Consider the following 19,782-nt stretch of genomic DNA (forward strand, 5'->3'; position numbering starts at 1 on the left):
ATAGTTTAAGGAGTTCAATACATTGCAACTAGAGAAAAAAAGAATCAAATAATAAAAACATAAAAAACATGGGATAGATTAAAACAGAACCAACCATTATTTCTAAAGCAGAAGAATATGCATAAAGAAGCCAACAAGCACAAGGGATGTAACAGGTGTTACATCATCAAAAGCAATTTCTTCACCAAAAAACCAGTGCCTCTAGCTTAAAATTGCAAAATTACAGAACAAAATATCATGTTATTGCTGCTTCCTTCTGAAAATATACAAGAAATACGGCCTTTCGTGCCTTGTGTCAACTTTCCTATGGTTTACTTGGGAACATAAATAAAGCAGCAGCAGGACAAACTCCAAACAAAGAATAATGATGTGCATAAACCCCACCTTAAACAACAAAAACTCCCCTTTTAAGACACATCTACAGTGATACATCAGCAAACAAGGTTTACAAACAGCCGGCAGAAATATGGAAATTATAAAAAATAATCAGGGGTCTTGCGGGTGGTGTCAGGTTCAATTTGACGAGGGGCAGGATCAAATTGAAGGAAGTTCTGGTCCATGTTCTCCCCGATCTCTAGAATTGCAGCCATATTCCCACAACGGTAGCAATAGTTTGGAGCACTGAATACAGTGACAACATTCTTTTCCTGAAGAGCAATTGAATTAACATTCAATTAACACCATTTATTTTACATATTTTGTGTGCGAGGAACAAGAGATATATTTAAGTAATGTCCTGTCTGGCTTCACTCACCTGACACCAGTTGTATCCTTCCATAACGAGCTGGTGAGCTCGTGAAATCAGAGTGAGACCATTTGTATGGTTAAACTGAGAAGCTATATCCTGTCCAAATGTATAGCCAGCACCACGAGGAGATATTCCCCACCCACATCGATCATCTGGATCAGACCACAAGAGATCACACATTGGTCCTTCGTGTGGAACCTATTTGTGTAGAGAAAAAGATCAAATGTGATCATTTTCAGAGTAATAAAAAGTAATGAAGATTGGTAGCAAAATAGAAAAACCATAGAAATACTATTATAGTGAATTGTGCACACATACAAAGTACTGAAGGAGAGTTTTAAATACAGCTCTCAGTGTGGAGAAATGAAATGTTATATAGGAAGTTAGGAACCTAATTCAACCCATGACTGAAAAGATAAGAGAGAAAATTAGGGGGAAAAAATACTGTGACTTAATACTATCTGCAGTTTTTGGTAAACTTATTCTGCAGACCTATTCTTTTCTCCCTGAAAAACTTAAAACAGTAATGCTTTAACACATGGTAACAAATTTTAGCTTTCAATTCAGCTTCAGAACAAACATTAAGTTCTTGATAACCCGAGTCAACAAAGTGCAGAGTTATTAATCATATGCAAAAGGTTAACACTATACTGGCTGCTCTTTTTTTTATTTACTTTTTGTAAGTCACATAAATAACCATAACGTATATCATTATCATTTAAGCTAGTCTTGAAATTCGTAAGCAAGTACAACAAGTTTAGCCGTCATGCTTTTGACACAGTTAAGAACCGACTTCAGAGGTTGACAGCAAATCATACCTCTTGTATACGGTCCAAAGCTCGGATATTATCTAATGTATCCAAAGATGGCGACAGTCCACCATGCAAACAGAAGACCTACAAGACACAAATTCAGGCAGTCAGTCTTTCGTTCACTTATATTAGCCAAAATAGTCTGCAATATTTATAATGCCAACCTGACTCTCAATGAGGGCTGTAAGAGGTAGATAATCGAAAAGGTCAGTGAAATACTTCCATACATTGGCATTTCCATATTTTCTCAAGCACTCATCATAGAAACCATACCTGAGAGTGGTAATAAAACCATAAGAAATGCAATTGAAATAGCCAACAATCTTCAACAAAAAAGAAAAGAAATAGCCAACAATCACATGAATGGATTGATCATGCATGCATGAGACAAGGAGACTCATGGGGGGAAAAAAAACTAGCTCTAGCAGATAGTAATAAACAAATTTCATTGCAAATAATGGGAGATGACTCTCATATAGTTATCTGTATCTTGAATCAATTCTTACTCATATTGGGTTGGTCATAAGCTCTCATGACCTATATTATTTAATTTTTTCTTCTAGACAAAAGAAGAAAAAAAAAAAAGGTTTGGTTCTTGTTCTTTGGACTTTTTTGAGTGACAGATTCGACATGCCAAATCCCACTAGTCATATTTTTCATCTTCTATAAGTTGCTGACAACTCTAACAACAGTCAAATCTGTTCAATGCGAGGCTATCATTGCCACTATTGTCACTCTAGCATTACTATATTTGCATTGGCTAATTTAGAACAGCATCCAACGGTTACAGCATAAAAAAGAAAAAGAAAAAGAAAAAACTAAGTTATCAAATAGACGCAGAGTATTTGTCTGATGCCTGGTGGGCATTGTTCAATATTCACGCTATTTGACCAATATGGGTGGCAAAAATATGGAGAAACAAATTATTTACCCAAGGAAGGTACAAGAGTCAAATCAAATTATTGACATCACTTGGTTGGGATGGGACTTGATAGTTGGGACAGGCCCCATAATATCGTCAGAGGATAAGATATATTGTTGTAAGCAGTAGTTTCCTACCACACAAAGTACTATTACCTATCCTCGGTGATGCAAAATCTCTTGTGATTTGGAAATAGAAGAATTCTTTGCAAAAGTACTCTGAGTGGTCGTTGGCTTCATAATTCCATTTAATGGGGTTATGGAACAAAGATTCTCTTCTGCACTGACAAGATTTTCTGATACACCCATCTTAATACTAAATAATCACTACCAGTCTAATGATACAGTACCCTATAAACCCCACCAATGGGGTGCAGTCGGACAATATTGACTAACAAGGCCAGAAATAAGACATTTATAATCTAAGCATGATATTATTTAGTGTAAATATTTTATAAAGAGTGCCACCATCCAATGTAGAATGGACTATAAAATTGCAGCAATTTGTAAGTCAGTCAACAAACTTTAACTGAGAAAATAAAGGAGCTTGCTGCTCTTGCAGAATAGATAATAGCATAATTCAAAAGGTAAAAAAGAAAAATGCAGACTTGATTTGATAGATATAAACATAAGCTTACACTTGAGTGATCTGCCTGCTTTCATGGTTTCCTCTAAGAATCGTAATTCTATCTCTATAACGAACTTTCAGGGCGACTAAGAGTGTGACGGTCTCCACTGAATAGTACCCACGATCTGCATTGATGTAATTGAGGAGATTACAAATGCTTACACAAATTCAATAACTTTCCAATAAATATAGAAAATCTACCCATGCTCGACATGGTTTAACCATTGAAACAGGCGGTAATAATTGTTAACAACGCTGTGACCTAATCACCCACCTTTTCATTTGCGAAGCATGTCTTGATCTCAGTCAATAGAAGTTTGGGCTCATAATTTGAGCACCATACTTATTTATCAATGAAACTTGCCTTATAACATTAGAAGCCTGATCCAATAAAACATACTATATCTAAAGCATCCGCCCAAATTCTCAGCAGTTCGTCAGAAACTCACAAACCAGAATTGAGGAAGAGTTTTAAGTTCTTTTTTTTCTCTTTAATCTAACAGATGATGATGATGATAATAATAATTATAATGAGGAAGAGTAAGATTTTTATTTTTTAAAAAACTAACAGATGATGATAATAATAATAAAGGAAAGGCTAAGGAAAGTACTAAATTTCTAGCAATTGATTATGCATGAGATGTGTTTATTTAATAAAAAAAAAATATTTTCACCCATATTCATTTATAAAATGGCTGAAGAGATATTGCTTTCCTTAACCTCGCCCTAATAATAATAGTAATAAGGCAAACGCTAGTGCCCATAGCTCTATTAGTTTCAGATTCCACGTTAAAGTGTTAAAACAATTCACTTTATTAGGCAATTAGCGCCAAATTACCAAAAAAAATAAAAAATAAAAAATTCATTTATAGCAGTAGCACGAAATCCTCATATATTAATATGTGGATCCAAAAATATATAACCAACTCTTCATTGTTAATACCAATAACGAGAGTTTCATACAAACATTAGGCATAAACAAATTTAAATAAATAGATACATCTAACGTCCAAATCCAGAATCCAAATCCTCATTTATTTCCAAAATCCATCTATGAAGCAAATTACAAAACATGATAATACTAATAAATAAAAATCAAGGTCCAGAAGTTTTTGTTACGGAATGATAAGTTAAAAAATGAATTGAAAACAGACCTACATAGTCGCCCATGAAGAGATAATTGGTATCAGGCGCATTCCCTCCTATCCTAAAGAGCTCGATGAGATCGTAAAACTGCCCGTGAATATCGCCACAAACGGTGACCGGACATTTCACCGGCTGCACGTTCCATTCCTCAACGAGAATCGCCCTGGCTTGATCACAGAGAGTCTTGACCTCGGCCTCCGGCAACGGCTTGCACTCCATGAGGTGCTCGATCTGACGGTCCAGATCCCCGTGTGACGGCATCTTCTCCGGTCCACAAAGATCGTTCGCAGGTCAACAACAATATTCTCAATCGAAATCAAATCAGATTATCCTCGTAAAAGATTCCACGACTAACGATCTGCGGCACCGGTTTGGTTCGCAAAACGAATCGTTTTTAGGAGATCTCTCTATCATTCCTCGCCCCCCTCTCTCTCTGTCTCTCTTTGCTTTTTGAGTTTTCTTCTTTGCCAAATGAGAAATTCCCGAAATATTGTGTTTTTTTGTTTGGTTTATTTTATCAATAATTATTGGAGAAATGAGAGTTTTAAAAAAAAAATTCGGGAGAAAAAAAATAAAAATAGAAGAATAAGGACGGGAAGCTAATGCTGTCCGCGAAATGAAACTCAAATGCACATGAAATTGAAGAATTTGGATTTTTTCGTTATTTATGTATTTATTTTGTTTCAGTCAATATTCTAAGGAGCGGAGCGCAGGATTTCTCTCTCCGGTGGCTCCGCCGAGTCAAACCGTCCAGCGATTGACACGTGTCAGTCCAGCTGCTTTTTCCGACTATGAGAATAAATTAATACCTAGAAAAAAAAATAGTGAATTTAATGAAAACTGAACTTCACATTAATACGGGGTTTAATAATTATTAAATTAAATAATTATATTCAAATTTTGTGCAATATTAATTAAAGTCTTAACTATAAATATTAATTAGCACAATTATTCAAAGTGTTTCATTCTATTTGTTAATTCATATTTATAATTAAAATTTAAATCGTATATTATGAAAGTTAATTCCAATGATTAAATTAAATTTAAAAATATAAAAAGATAATCATAATATCATCTCTGTATTTTATTTGATTAATAATTTAACTTTATAATTAAAATAACCATATTTTTTATTTATTATATAGATATTATTGTTGAAACTTCATATGTATGGTCCAATTTTATTCTTCAATTTTATATGTATTTTATTTTATAAAAGAAAAAAAATTGCTAACATTTTATTTAGATTGGTTCATTGTAAATTTAAAATCTAAATAAAATGAATTTTATTTAAATTTTATAAGGTGAGATTTATTTATTTATATCTTAGTTTCATAGTGCATCGAATTTAGATAATTTTTTTCTAATATATATAGAATTTATAATAGTATTGCATATAAATATTTAATGAAATATCTTTTTATATAATAAAAATAAAATATATTATTGGACTATAGTTATTATAATAAAAACTCATTAATTATAAGAAATATAGTACTATATATATATATATATAAAGTAATTTATCATTAACTTTTAAATTTAATTGTTTATTCATTTAATTAATATTAATTAAATAAAAAAATTTATCTCGGTTTAAAGTTTTGACGGTAAATATAAATAAATTTAAACTTTTTGTTAATAATTCTAAATTAAATTCTTTTATTTGTGTACACACATTATAAAGAATTTAGTTAATTTTATACAAATTTTGATATACATGTCTCATTAAACTTATTTTTAATTATATATCAAGATTATATTAAGTAGATACACCTTTCTTTCTTGTTAAATACAAACAAATTATAAAAATAATAGAGATAATGACAAAAATAATTTATTTTTTATAATTTTTATAATTGTAAATTTATTTTTGTATGATTCGCTAATTAAATTTTATATCTTTATATTTATTTCAATTGCATTTCGACGTTAAATTTTTCATTAGAGACTAATAAAATTGTCACTCCATCTAATATGTCATTGCAATGTTATTCTATTATATCAATGAAATTAAGAGTACAATTAGTTACAATTTAAAATGTTTATTATAAAAAAATAGAAAAATAACGATTAAATTTAGCGACCAATTTGTGACTATTCTGCTACGATGAGAATAAAATGAGATTTATATTTTAAAAAATGCATAGAGACTAATAATCAATGGTAGGATGGTCATAAATCAACGACTAAATTTTTAATATTCGTTAATTATGACGGAATAAAATGATAGAAAATAATAGCAGCAATTTTATTGATCAGTTTGCTATGTTTTTTGGTGAAAATATGAGCACCATAAATTACTATAATTTGATGACTATTTTATGATTGTATTAGCGATGAATCAACAACTAATATATATATGGTTGCTAAAAGGTTTTCTTTTCCATCATAAACATGAGTAAAACTATGTTTGTTTGGATAGTGATGAAATAGCGACAATTTATTCAGTCACTAAATTATAATTTAAGACTTTTAATTTTAATTAAAATTTAATTTAATTATTTTTTTGTTTTTTTATTTTCTTGAGAAAAACAATGTGATTTTTTGTTTAGAAGGGCGAAACCCAAATATAAGTCGACATTATATTCTTCAACACCATATGTTTTTAGAAGATGCAAGTCTTTCGATTGTGATTCACTACTGTCACATCCAGTCGTGTTGTCGCTGATCTCTGTTGTAGTTCACTGCCATTACCTATATCTGTTGTGGTTCGCATCCAGTCGTATTATCGTGATGTCGCATTCAGGTACGATTTCCATTTTCTTGTGTTGTGCTGCGGTTCTTGATTCCTCTTACCTTTAGTCATCGGTGGGTGGTAGCTGAATAATCTATATTTGTTGAGACAGATTGAGACAAATATTCTGTGTTTGTTTGTAGAACAATGTCATAAATTTTAGGTAAGACAAATTTAGCTTTTTTACATAAAAATTAATATAATATAAAATATAACAATTTGAATAATTTAGAGAATTGATAATTAAAGTAGAAAATTGCCAGCAACACTTATTACCCGGTTTCAGGATGAATCCAATTCAATTTGAGAAGGTTTACTACTTTTCCTTAATCTGAATATTGCAATTACTTTTCATATATAGCATGTTTGTTATTAAGATGCATCTGGTTGAATATTACAATTACTTTTCACATATGGTTTACTAGTTTTTGTGGTTTCCTACTACTTATTGCAGGTGATTTTCTCATATGAGGAGCAGAAGTTCAACAAAGACATTAGTCTTGGTCTTATATGCAGTGAATTGCTCAATCTTGCAGAGTATAATGTTCATATGGCAAAGCTTATTGATGGGGGAGGAATAATTCCATTAACGAGCTTCTCTCTCTCCAACACACGCATATGCACACACACGATGAACAGTCGCATAGTACACTTGGCCAACCCTTTTCAGCCACATATTTTGAAGCATTTATTTCTATCTCGTCTCTCTTTGTCGAAACTGGGTTTATTAGAGTATGTGCAATTTATTCTGAATCAGTCTATTCAATACATGCTGGTGCAATTTTCGGTAGGTTTCCATGCTATTTGTTGAATGGTACCAAATATGTGAACTTCCGGATGCAAATGGTGCTGCTTGTACTCATTATATCCTACGATTGTATCAAAATGGATTATTAAAGGGAATGACATGATATATTGCTTTTTCTAATCCTTACAATCTTTTTTTTTATGTTCTTATATCTTTTATGAGAATGCATGATCTTAAAGGTGAAATATAAATTCTTGGATGTTATTTCAGAAAAACTCTGTTGCATATTGTAATATAAATTTTGGTAATAAATATTATATAGATTTCATAAATATTACATAGATTTCAATAAATATTATATAGATTTTTTGTATAAATATTAGTTAGATTTTTATATAGTGGAATAATTTTTAATGAAAATTAGTTATTCATTGAAGCAGGAGCAGGGCAGCAAGGAAGCCGAATTTATGGGTTAGACAATGCTGTCTCTTCTGCCCTCTCCCATATAGGATCATGGAGATATCAACAAATGTGTCATCATTCCAATCACCAGAATAAAAAAAAATCTCATCCAATAAAATGGAAGAAGGAAATGAAAGAGAAGTATAATAGTTTTCAGAAATTTGTAGAGGACCAAAATAACATGATAGTTGAAATGCAAAAAGAACTAAGGGTATTGAAGATGGGACAATATATTTCGCATATGATATGAGACCTGCTTTTAACCAGCTTCATATATTCCATGATATGAATATGTTATTTTACTATTTTAGTGTTTTACTTTTTAATACTATTTAAATACTTGAAATTCTTGACACAGTTTCAAACGATTATATATTTTTAATATTTATAGTTTTTAAATGTTAGACTATATTAATGTATTTTGATATTTTAAATTGCAGAATTATAGATTAAAATATATGTGTACATGTTATTACATCAGATTTAAGTATACAATAGGAAAAAAGAGACAAAATAACTTCATATGGAGCCATTGGCAACCAATCAGCTACAATTTAGCATGTAGCAACCAACTGACCATATTAACAACCAAATTATAAATGACAACTAAAATTTTCTTCTATTTTACTATTAATTAGCAATAAATATAGTGTTTATCTTTCATGTAGCTACCAATTTGCGATCACTAGTTAATGGTCCGATTGTAATAAATTTAGCAGTCAACTTTTTTATGTCAACTTTATTTAGATACTCGATTAGCGATCAATTTTTAGTTTGTAGTTTACGCTAATCAATTTTTAGTTTGTAGTTTGTGGCTAAATAATGACCAAAATCCATTTGGTCATTAAATGTTTAGCAATAGGCCAACATCGACCACTCTTTTGCAGTCACCAAGTAGTTGTTATTCACTAATAGCGAACAATTTTCTTTCATTTAGCGATGAAAATTTTGGTTATTATTTAACTGTTTTTTTTTGTAGCGGTTAGAATTTAATTAGTAAATTTTTTAAAATTTAGGGTATAATGGAGTAAATTTTTTTAAAAATTAAGGATTTTTTAGTTATTTTTTTAAAATTAAAATCGATAATATTAAAAAATAACTTATAATATTATTATAAATTTTTTAATTTTATTAATAATTTAATATATATCAATTAGGGATAGCAAGGATCGAGTATTTTTGGTATCCGATCCGACTGAACCCTAATAGAATGGATTTTGATAGTTATAATCGGATTTGGATTAAAAAAATAATATTCGTTACGGGTTTAGATTGAATTCAAATTTTATGTATATGTTACTTACTACCCGAATCCGTTTATATAAATAATTAATTTAATATAAAAAATATATTTTACCATAATATTTATAAATTTTTTTATGTATTTTTATTTAAAAATTTAAATTTAAATATTTTTTAAAAATATTGAATTTTTTGAATGAAAATTATTAATGAAAAATATTTTTTTATATAAATTATTAATTAAAATATATAAGATTAAACGGGTTTGGATTTTATTCAGATAATAATAATTGGATTTAGAACGGATTCGGATAGTTTAAATTAATTTTCGATCGAATTCAGAATAGATTTAAATATTACTAATATAAATCGGATTCGAATCAAGATAGTTTAATTTTCGCGGGTACCCTACCCGTTTCCATCCCTAATATCAATTTATAGAAAAATTCACTCATCTATGTTTTGTATCAATGATGGACTGAGTTACCAAGTTTTTCCCCTTAATACAAACGGATATTTGGGTGGCTTTTATATGGACATCAATTGAATTGTAGGCTTGTTGCATGAGTCATTCAACAAGGAGCCGAGGACCCAACCGCAGGGAAATCATGGAGAGATTTTTGTTTGGTATATATCTGTGATGTCTGAAATTCACTTATTTCATTAATTTGATTTTGTATCAGACATACTTATTAAAAAGGATAAATTGCTGTTTTTTTTCTAAAAACAAAAGATATGTTCAAAATCTTTTACCCTTTTCGGTAATTGGCCCAATTTGAATCTCTAAAACTTTAAACTCAGTCTTTGCTCCACAATCCAATCAAGGCAAAAACCCAAAGAAATGAAAAAGATAAAGGACATAGAGAGGGGAAAAAAGAGAAAAGCTTTGAAGTAGAGAGAGCCTCTCTTTTGATTTTTATCACTTTGAAAAGAAAACAGAGCACCCATATGGCCCCTTTCCTTTTGCATTTTGATTGCCACGAGACTATGAAGAAGAATCTCATCTCATGCAGTTTAAACAAAAGTTTGAATGGACCAAAGACCAAAACAGTCCTCAAAACACACACACACAAAGCCAAAAGAGAATCCTGTGAAAAAGACTAACAATAGATGCGAACATTACCTTTAATTGGTGGATTCACTTTAGTTTTTGGAACTCATGCTGGCTGCCTGCCTGCTGCTTCTTCTTCCTCTCTCTTTTCAATTTTTAATTCAAATTACAAGCATGGAATAATAAAGCATACCCAAATAGTTTGATTAATGATAGATCATGATTTTGCTACATGTACTTACTTTTTTTTTTTTCTTTTTCAAATGGGTATTTTTCTTATTTGGTCACAAAGCAAAGCTTATATATAACTTTCCTTCTATCTCACACTTAAAAAAAAAAAGAAATGGACAAAATAACAAGAACATGTCAAACCATAAAAGTATAGTTTTTTTTTTTGGCAAAGGCTGTAGTGTATTTTTTTTTTTGGGTAGCTAGATTCTGTTTTGATGAGGAGTATATATGGTTTTGTGATTGAGAAGCTATTCCCTTAAGCTGCTTTATAGTAAACCCCAACATCTCCCTACATATAACAGAATTGGTGGAAGTAAAAAAGAGTTGCATGCTGGGATTCTCAAATAATTTCAGGAGCATCTATTGTCCCATTTCTAAAAGAATACATACAAGATGCCACACATCTTGTCTCTTCTTTTTCCACTTTTCTGCTCTTCTACCTTTTTCAATTCCTTATCTTTGATATCGAACTAAACTTGCCCAGGAGGTCGTTTCGAGTTCCCAGCTCTCCTGATAAGAAACAAAACAAAACAAAACCACCAATATTGAGATTGTTGAGTATCTACCCCATACGGTTTCAAATTTTTTTTGTTTAAAGTTCAATTTGTTTTTTGATAGCATGTGATATATACGAAAGTAAATAGAGGATTGCTATTCCATGATGAAAAAAGTGATTGATGCTTTACCGATACTAGAGTCATTTTTATAACTATGAATTCCCGAGTTCAATCATAGTTGAAGTTAATTGTATCGAAAAAAAATAATGGATGCCAAAATTTACTCGAGTTGAATCATAGTTAAAGTTAATTGTATCGAAAAAATAGCTCTTTTCCAATTGAAGAAAATAAGAGTAGATATACGTGTTAAATTATTTTAACCTAACTAAAAATTAAATTATTTTATTCACTTAATCCTTGGAAAATCTTGTGAATGGAGAATTTAAATAGTATGGCTTAAGGGTAATAATAAAGGAAAAAAAGGGAGAAAATAAAGGCAGCATGAAAAGGTTAAAGGTCTCTCGTAAATGTAGATAAAAAAAGAAAATAAAATGTTACTTAGCTTTGAATAAACATGTTTAAGAGTGACGGATGGAATAAAGTGAAAGAGACAGACTTTATTTATTTACTTTTTCTTTGTAATATTAAGTGGGGATTAAGACATCTTTATGTTACTGTAATCCCATGTCTAACGATTGAGATTACAGAAGCTTGCTTTCAACAAGGATTCAATGTAACAGTTAAAGCTTCAAAATTATCTTTTAATACTTTTTTCTTTTCTTTTCCTGAAAAGGAAAAAACCATAAATCTTAATTAGGACTTAAATTAAGTTGAGAGTTATTTGTCACTGATTTTCCCTTATTATCTAAACTTTCTATATTTACTCGAAAAAAGTGTTAAGCATATATTTTTTTTATTTATGGTTGATTAAATTAATAATTTATATTTAATAAAACAGAATATAAATACTATTCTTTATTATAAAAATAATTAAATTCAACACTATGATATTATGTTAAAATTTATATCAAGTCTAACGCTACTCAAAAACTAGCTCATAATAAGAGTATTTAAACTCTAACTCCTCTCTCAAATTGACGTGGAATTCAATAATTAATTTCTAGTTCAAAATTGATTACGTATAAAATAATAAAAGTGTCTAAGTACAGGAAACTTTCCACATTATGAGTTTCAGATTTTCCTTTCGTTGCAAGAAAATTGTTCTGTGATTTAATTCTGTGACCTCTAAAGTACTATGAGCAGTTTATCAAGTCGCATAAAAACTCATGAATGAAACTCACAAGGTAAAGCTAGCCTTTCCTTTTGGCTTTATTTTTTTTTTTTCTAACATATGCATGAAGATATATACACACATATAAAACAGCAAACTTTGAATTGTGTATGTATATATACCTGTTATGAATGGGATCAGGGCCATTGGGAACTTTTCTCTTGCTCATCATGTAGTTGATATCCAATTCTGGATCATAAATAAGCTTTTCTCTTCCTATATCTGCGTCAAGTTTGAAACTTGCAGTGGCTTCAACGGTTCTTGCTGTGCTTTTGGTTGGTCCAGTTTGCAGAGTTGCAATTAACAGAAGACACGCAAATCCCAGAGCTGCAATCGCCACAACCAACACCCTAAACGGCACAGAGCTGCCACCAATAACCATATTTTTCCCTTTATCCCTATGTTTTATAGGTAATAAAATAGAGGAAGAAGATGCCTTGTACGTGTGGCTATACAAGGTACAGATACATGGAAAAGAAACAAAATCAGATGAAGATTTTTCTTGGATGGATATAAAAGGAAGAGAAGAAAGGATGATGAAGTGAGGAGATTGAGTGGTGTAAGGGAAGATTTAGTTCATGGGTTAAGGCGTGTTTGGGTATGCTTTATAGGTTGGAGCGATTGTGTTGCACTTTCACGAACCCAGAGAGAGAGAGAGAGAGAGAGAGGTGAGGTGGTTTCGAACATGACAAGGAGGGAACCCTTGTTTTGCTTTATGCTGATAATAAGGTCCCAATACGCTCTTTCTTTTTAAGCTTTGATGTGTGTATTTTCATGCAGCCATACGATAACTTAATATCATATCATCCCTTGCGTATAATTGGGTTAAAGATAAAGGAAATGATTAAGTAACCCATAGTAACATCTGATTTACATACCTCTGGATATCACAATTGACATGTGCTATTTTGTGGTTTGTATGTCATCCTCGGAATGAAATGATTTCATTCTATTCGGTGGTGAATATAATATATTAAAAAAAATTATAATAAAAAATAATTAAGATAATTCTAGAGATTTCAGATTTTACTCCTCTAATTTCATCGGTCCTTATCAATTCTAATTTAAAAGCAGAGAGGGGCAAGCTCCTCCTCAGTCCTCACCCCATCAGTTCAGCCAGTAAAGCTAAACTAATCGCTGGCACATTTTAAGCAGATGGGCGGATGTATACTTTTGGTGAGACAGAACAATATTGTTCCAACATTTTTGAAGGCATGCAATCAAAATTGGTCAAGAAATAAAATAAAATAAAAAGTTGAAGGAGATGTGTAGGTAGCTAGAAATGCAGTCGTCTCGATCTCTTACAAATTGCTAATGAAGTATATTCAACCATTTTTAAAATAAATGCCAAATGGACAGGATGATGAAAAATGAACAGGAAAGAGTGGTATTTGGTGAGTGGAGAGTGTTGACCTTTTATCATCCATTCTCAAATATTTCCATCATTACCAAAATCATCAAAATTGGGGATTCTTCCTTGGACTTTGAAATTGGGAATCCAATGATTGAGAAGCTCATATTCCCTTTAGAATCTCACACGACACACGCTTGTATGTACCCATGGAATTGTTTCCCTTAAATTCAACAATTTTTATTTATTGCACATTTTGTAATTTATACTCGTCCTGTATTTGTCTTGAACAAACTCATGAATCAATACTCGTCCTGTATTTTTCTTATGTGAGAATTTCCAACAAATTGGGGGAGTATATATACATAAAACTTTATAATTCCGGCTGGCATGGTCCACGTATATATGCCATAGTCACCGGAACCACTCTTAGTTGGCAGTGGGGGCTAATTAGTCGAATATGGAGAAAGCATATGGCACATTTTGTCTTATCCATACCATATGAATCTGCACTGTACAAGCATAAAAAAGTTGTATGTTGCTGGAATCCAATGCTTCTTCTTCTGCTGCTTATGGCTGTTGTTGTAATGGCTTCTTATTCAAGTTACAGAGATCAATCTCTGTGTTCATTGATAATCCCATTTCTAGAATTTGAAATCCTTTGTGGGTTCAGATACTGATGCTTGAGCTTGGACTGATCTTGACGTGCTGTTTCGTAGCCATAATATACGAGTATTATAAGGGTAAGCGCCGCCTTTCCTTTTCAGTAGAAAAGGAATAAATGTTTATCTTCATCTTCTTCAATGTCTTTATATAAGGTGAAACAGGCTTCTACGTACATGTTTGTGAAAATAAGGTTCTTGATATAAATAATGATTATATTATTCATCATGGGAAGCCAGTTACCACAATATATATGCATATGACAAGTCTTAGATTTGGAGCTTCCTGAGAAAGTTTGGCTGGAATCAAATCCATTAATTCGATTAAATCATGAATCCTGTACAGTAAACAATAAAAGGGAGATGTACATTTTAGTCCCTAAATATTGCCATTATTAATAAGTCAGTCTTTGCATTTTCAGAAATATATTAAAATATTCTTAATTTTTCTTTCCGTCAATAAAATAGTCATTCTGTTATCTTTTCCGTTAAAAATAGATAAAAGATGAGAGAAAAAATTTTTAAAATCCGATTTTACCTTCAAATAAAACCCTTTATTTAGTCCTTGGATATTACTATTATTAACAAATTAGTCTCTACATTTTTAAATATCTATTAAAATGTCCTTATTTTTTTCATATCTATTAAAACGTCCTTATTGTTTCTTTCCGTCAACGAAATAGTCCTTCCTCCTTAAAAAAGAAGAAAAAAAGAAGAATATAATGATGATGATGAAGGAGAAGAAAAAGAAGAAGAAAGAGAAGAAGAAGACGATGATGAAGAAAAAGAAGAAGAAGAAAAAAAATCTCCTCATCCTCCTTAAAGAAGAAGAATAAAAAGAAAAATCGAAGAAGAAAAAAAAAGAACCAAAGAAGAAGAAGAAGAGGAGGAAGAATCAATGAAGAAGAAGGAGGAGAAAGAGGAAAAGAATAAGGTAATTTGGTCTTTTGCTATATTTTTAACGGCAGAAATAGACGGAATGACTATTTTGTTGACGGAGAGAAAAGATAAAAACGTTTTAATAGATTTCTGAAAATACAGGGATTGATTTGTTAATAATGAGAATATACATGGACTAAATTGTAAATCTTCTAAAAAAAAAAAAATCTAGTTGGCGACCATCACAGGCAGTGCAATTAGGGTTGTGTTGTCCACATAGAGTTAGATTTTGCATATCTTGAAGGATTTTGCTTTGAAAAGCTTCTATTGATGTTAAGCTACGTTTGCCATGTGGTAATACGAGTAATGCAATTAACTTTTAATATAAAAATTATATTATATTGTATCACGGCCTGCCAAACATTGCATTTATGGGGCAAAAAAATAAGATTTTGCTGACCAATTAATTAATGACACGTTGATTCTAGACTATTAATTAATTTACCCAATATTATTCGTCTATATATAAATGAACAAAGTGTAGATTCTGAATTCCACCACCAACATGATTAAACATTTCTGACTATAGAATGAGCTTTATGATGTTGAATCCAAAGCACAATTCATGTAAAATTTATTTCATTATGGATTCGTACAAGACAGGTTAATGAAATGTTCCCAAAAATTCGATATGATTAGAGACAAAAAGCATACGCATACTTGGAGGGATGATGATTCTATATGTTCTATGCTATTAAAACCAATAGTAAGCAAAAGCATGAGGGTTTATGCTTGATCCTGCTTCTTAATTAGATCTTTAATACAGAAGATGATTTTATCATAAAAATAAAAAAAAATTGAATTAAGTAATAATAATGGTATATTATTTTTAATAATATTGATATATTAAAATCATAATTGAAATTGAAATATTTTAATTAAATTTTAAAATATTAAAATTAAGGTGTAAAGTCCAATCAATTAAATTGAATTAAATCAAATAGAATCAGAACGATTTGATTTGATGTAATTTTTATTTAAAATCGATTCAATTTAATTTTTATAAGTGTTAAAATTATAATTTTTAATTTATTTAATTTGATTTTAAATCAAACCGACTGAATACTCATCTTTACTAGAAATTTTGGGTTAAGATGTGTACTGGCCTGAGATTGTTTTAGGCCTGTAGTTTCAAGCTGTGGCCTGTTATGTTTTGGACCTATGACTTGGTCTTTTACTGTGATGGGTTTTGGCCATTTTTTCCTAATGAATATGTTGACCTTTGGGGAAAAAAAATTTAAGACAGATGGAATATATTAAATTTTATTTTATTTGAACACAAATAGAATAAATTGATGAGGGGAGAACTTGTCATGGGGTTAATTAAATTGAGATCACAGCAAAACTGAATCAGTTAATTTCTAAATTTACATAATTATCAAATCACAATTTTAATTTGGCATGAAATTGCCCCTCCCAAGAGTTGTTGGGCTTGATTTCCAATGAACTGGACTGAAACTAATAGTTTCACCTTACCCTCAAGACTCAGCCCATCTTCCATGGAGTCTAAATATCGAAATACTCAATTTAACACTTATTGATTTGATTTATTAGAGTGGGTAGAGTTTTTATTTTCTAAAATAAAAACATTAAAACCATTGATGTGCCTCTTTTCTTTTTCCAAACATATCCTTTCTTCTGTATTCACCAGAATTCCTGAATCTTTTGGTAATTATCTCAGGTAACTGGTATCAGTACCTCCGACACAATTCAATCGATTCTATTTAAAATTAAATTAAATTAAATAAATTTAAAATTAAAATTTTTATATTTAAAAAAATCAAATCAATTTTAATTAAAAATTAAATTGAATTAAACTAATTTAATTCGATTTAATTTGATTTAATTTAATTGATTTAAACTTTTAATAAATTTTTTATTTTATATATTTTATTTTTAATTTTTAAAATTTAATTAAAATATAATCTCTTTACATTATTGAAAATAATATATTATTATCACTAATTAGTTAAACTAAGTAATAGAAATTTTTAAAATTAAAAATCAAATTAAATTGAAATAATAAAAAATTAAATCGAATTTTTAAATTAATTCGATTTGATCAATTTTTTCAATTTAAACTGAATACTGCTCAATCCAATAAGTCCCTGTTAATAATATTATAATCTAAAAGTGAGTTGCTGCTTCTATTTAAGGGCGAGTAATATTTAGTTTAAACTGAAATAATTGATCGAACCAAGTTAATTAAAAAATTCAGTTTGATTTTTTATTTATTTTGATTCGATTCAGTTTTTAATTTTAAAAATTTAGATTATTTCGATTTGATTTGATTCAGTTTTTAATTTTAAAAATTTAGATTATTTCGATTTGATTCGATTTTAATAAAAAAATTAAAAAAATCAAATCGAATAAATTAATTACAATAATATATTATTTTCGAGATTAGATAAATTAAAATATTTTAATTAAATTTTAAAATATTCAAAATAAAGTATAAAAAATAAAAAATTATTAAAAATTTAAATCCATCACACAAAATCAAATTAAATTAAATCAAACCGAATTAATTCAATTCAATTTCTAACTAATACCGATTTAATTTGATTTTTATAAATACCAAAATCTCAATTTCCATGTCTTTTTCCAACCATGGTCTCATTGTCTTTGTTTAAAAGTTCTAATTGCGGTGGAGGGTATTGTTCACTGAGCAAATTACCTAGTTCAATTAAAAGTCCTTGTCAAATCTATTCTCACTGAAAGAACTGAATGCTCAGCCTGAGGCTAGTAAAATTCCTGATGACTTTAAGCAACTGTCATCGTCCAGTTTCACACAAATTAAGGCCACAAGTAATATCCAACATTGCTACTCACCGGCATCCTATGTAAGAGTTTAATTAAAATTGATTTAAATAATTTTTAAATTTATTTTATAATAATTTAAAATAATTAATTGAAATAATTTAATAATTTCTGAATTTCCTGGCAAAAGATTTAATCATTTTCATTTTTATCCCTTTTTATTAAACCTTTCATTTCAAAATAACGTGTTATGACAAGGATTTGCTCGAAAATCACGCTATTTAAATCTAAACATGATTCAAAGTCCAAACACGTTGTCATTCTATAATATTCATTTAAATTATTTAAATCTTTTTCAAACTCAATTATTTTTATTAAAAAATATATATCTAAATATATTTAATTTACGTTTTAAAGAATTAAGACTAAAAAAATATTTAAATTGTATTTTTAAAAATAAAAAAATATAAATTTTAAATATTAAAAAAATGTATGTTTTATAATTAATTAATTATATAAATAAGTTAAGTAATGGTTACATACTAGATAAAAGTTGTAATTGATCATATTTTTTAAAAAGATAATTAAAAGCTGATAGATATAAGAGAGAGTAGTAGATTCAATTTTAAATTAAATTAAAATTAAAAATTAAAAAACTAAATTCATAAAAAAGATTTGGTATGGTAGAGGCCTTGTGGGTGTCAGTGGGACTGCAAGATTGAGACTAGCAGAATTTTATATAAATTACCATAATTTTAATATACAAAGAGTAATATAGGTGGATTGAGTGTTGACTGCAGAGAATTATTATTATTCACTTTGTTTTATAAATTTTATTTATTTTAAAATTATTCTTAATTTTCTTTTTTAAATTACAATAATATATAAATTTATTATTATAATTCTATTTTATTTTTAAAATTTTTTAAAAAATATCTTTTGAAATTTAATAAAATTTAATATATTTAAAATAAATATAATTGAAAAGTTAATAAAAGATATTATATTTTGTAAAAGAAAAAATATATTACCTAGTAGGAGTGAGCAGTATTCGATTCAAACTAAAAAAATCGATCGAATCGAATTGATTTAAAATTTTAGTTCGGTTTTTTATACATTTCGGTTCGGTTTGATTTTTAATTTCAGAAATTTCGATTATTTCGATTCGGTTCAGTTTTAATCAGAAAAAAATCAAAAAAACCGAATTGAACCGATTAGTGATAATAATATATTTTTTCAATAATATAGAGAAATTAAATCATATTAAAATTAAAATATTTTAATTAAATTTTAAAATATTAAAAATAAAGTATAAAAAATAAAAAATTATTAAAAATCAAAACCGATCAAACCGAACCGAACCGAACCGAATCAGACCGGTTCGGTTCGATTCGGTTTCTGATCAAAATCGGTTCGGTTCGATTTTTATAAACACTAAAATTTCGGTTTTCGATTTATTCGGTTCGGTTCGATTTTGAACCGAACCGACCGAATGCTTACCCCTAATACCTAGCTCTTATAGTATGAAAACTTACTAAAATTTACTAATTAATCTC

The 19,782-nt window shown here is 29.2% G+C and overlaps 2 protein-coding genes across 2 annotated transcripts; both read right to left on the reverse strand.

Moving 5' to 3' along the window:
* Positions 1 to 220: 220 nt before the first annotated feature.
* Positions 221 to 4,783, reverse strand: LOC110615806 (serine/threonine-protein phosphatase PP2A catalytic subunit). Its single transcript, XM_021757933.2, has 6 exons — positions 4,264 to 4,783; positions 3,120 to 3,234; positions 1,725 to 1,833; positions 1,567 to 1,644; positions 755 to 946; positions 221 to 647 (listed from the first exon to the last, which is right to left on the reverse strand). The coding sequence occupies exons 1-6, from the start codon at positions 4,514 to 4,516 to the stop codon at positions 474 to 476; spliced, it is 921 nt and encodes a 306-aa protein (XP_021613625.1). The 5' UTR covers positions 4,517 to 4,783; the 3' UTR covers positions 221 to 473.
* Positions 4,784 to 11,063: 6,280 nt separating this feature from the next.
* LOC110615104 (CLAVATA3/ESR (CLE)-related protein 25) lies at positions 11,064 to 13,214 on the reverse strand. Its single transcript, XM_021756813.2, has 2 exons — positions 12,637 to 13,214; positions 11,064 to 11,236 (listed from the first exon to the last, which is right to left on the reverse strand). The coding sequence occupies exons 1-2, from the start codon at positions 12,894 to 12,896 to the stop codon at positions 11,197 to 11,199; spliced, it is 300 nt and encodes a 99-aa protein (XP_021612505.1). The 5' UTR covers positions 12,897 to 13,214; the 3' UTR covers positions 11,064 to 11,196.
* Positions 13,215 to 19,782: the final 6,568 nt, after the last annotated feature.

The sequence above is a fragment of the Manihot esculenta genome, chromosome 5 (genome assembly GCF_001659605.2).
Source record: "Manihot esculenta cultivar AM560-2 chromosome 5, M.esculenta_v8, whole genome shotgun sequence".
NCBI lineage: Eukaryota > Viridiplantae > Streptophyta > Magnoliopsida > Malpighiales > Euphorbiaceae > Manihot > Manihot esculenta.

Excerpts from the sequence above, each read along its gene's own strand:
- LOC110615104 (XM_021756813.2), bottom strand. The coding sequence starts at position 12,896 with ATGGTTATTGGTGGCAGCTCTGTGCCGTTTAGGGTGTTGGTTGTGGCG. Across the intron at positions 11,237-12,636 it reads CCTGATCCCATTCATAACAG|GAGAGCTGGGAACTCGAAAC; the intron begins GTATATATACAT and ends GTTTCTTATCAG.
- LOC110615806 (XM_021757933.2), bottom strand. The coding sequence starts at position 4,516 with ATGCCGTCACACGGGGATCTGGACCGTCAGATCGAGCACCTCATGGAG. Across the intron at positions 1,834-3,119 it reads AGCAGGCAGATCACTCAAGT|GTATGGTTTCTATGATGAGT; the intron begins GTAAGCTTATGT and ends TACCACTCTCAG. Across the intron at positions 947-1,566 it reads CTTTGGACCGTATACAAGAG|GTTCCACACGAAGGACCAAT; the intron begins GTATGATTTGCT and ends CTACACAAATAG.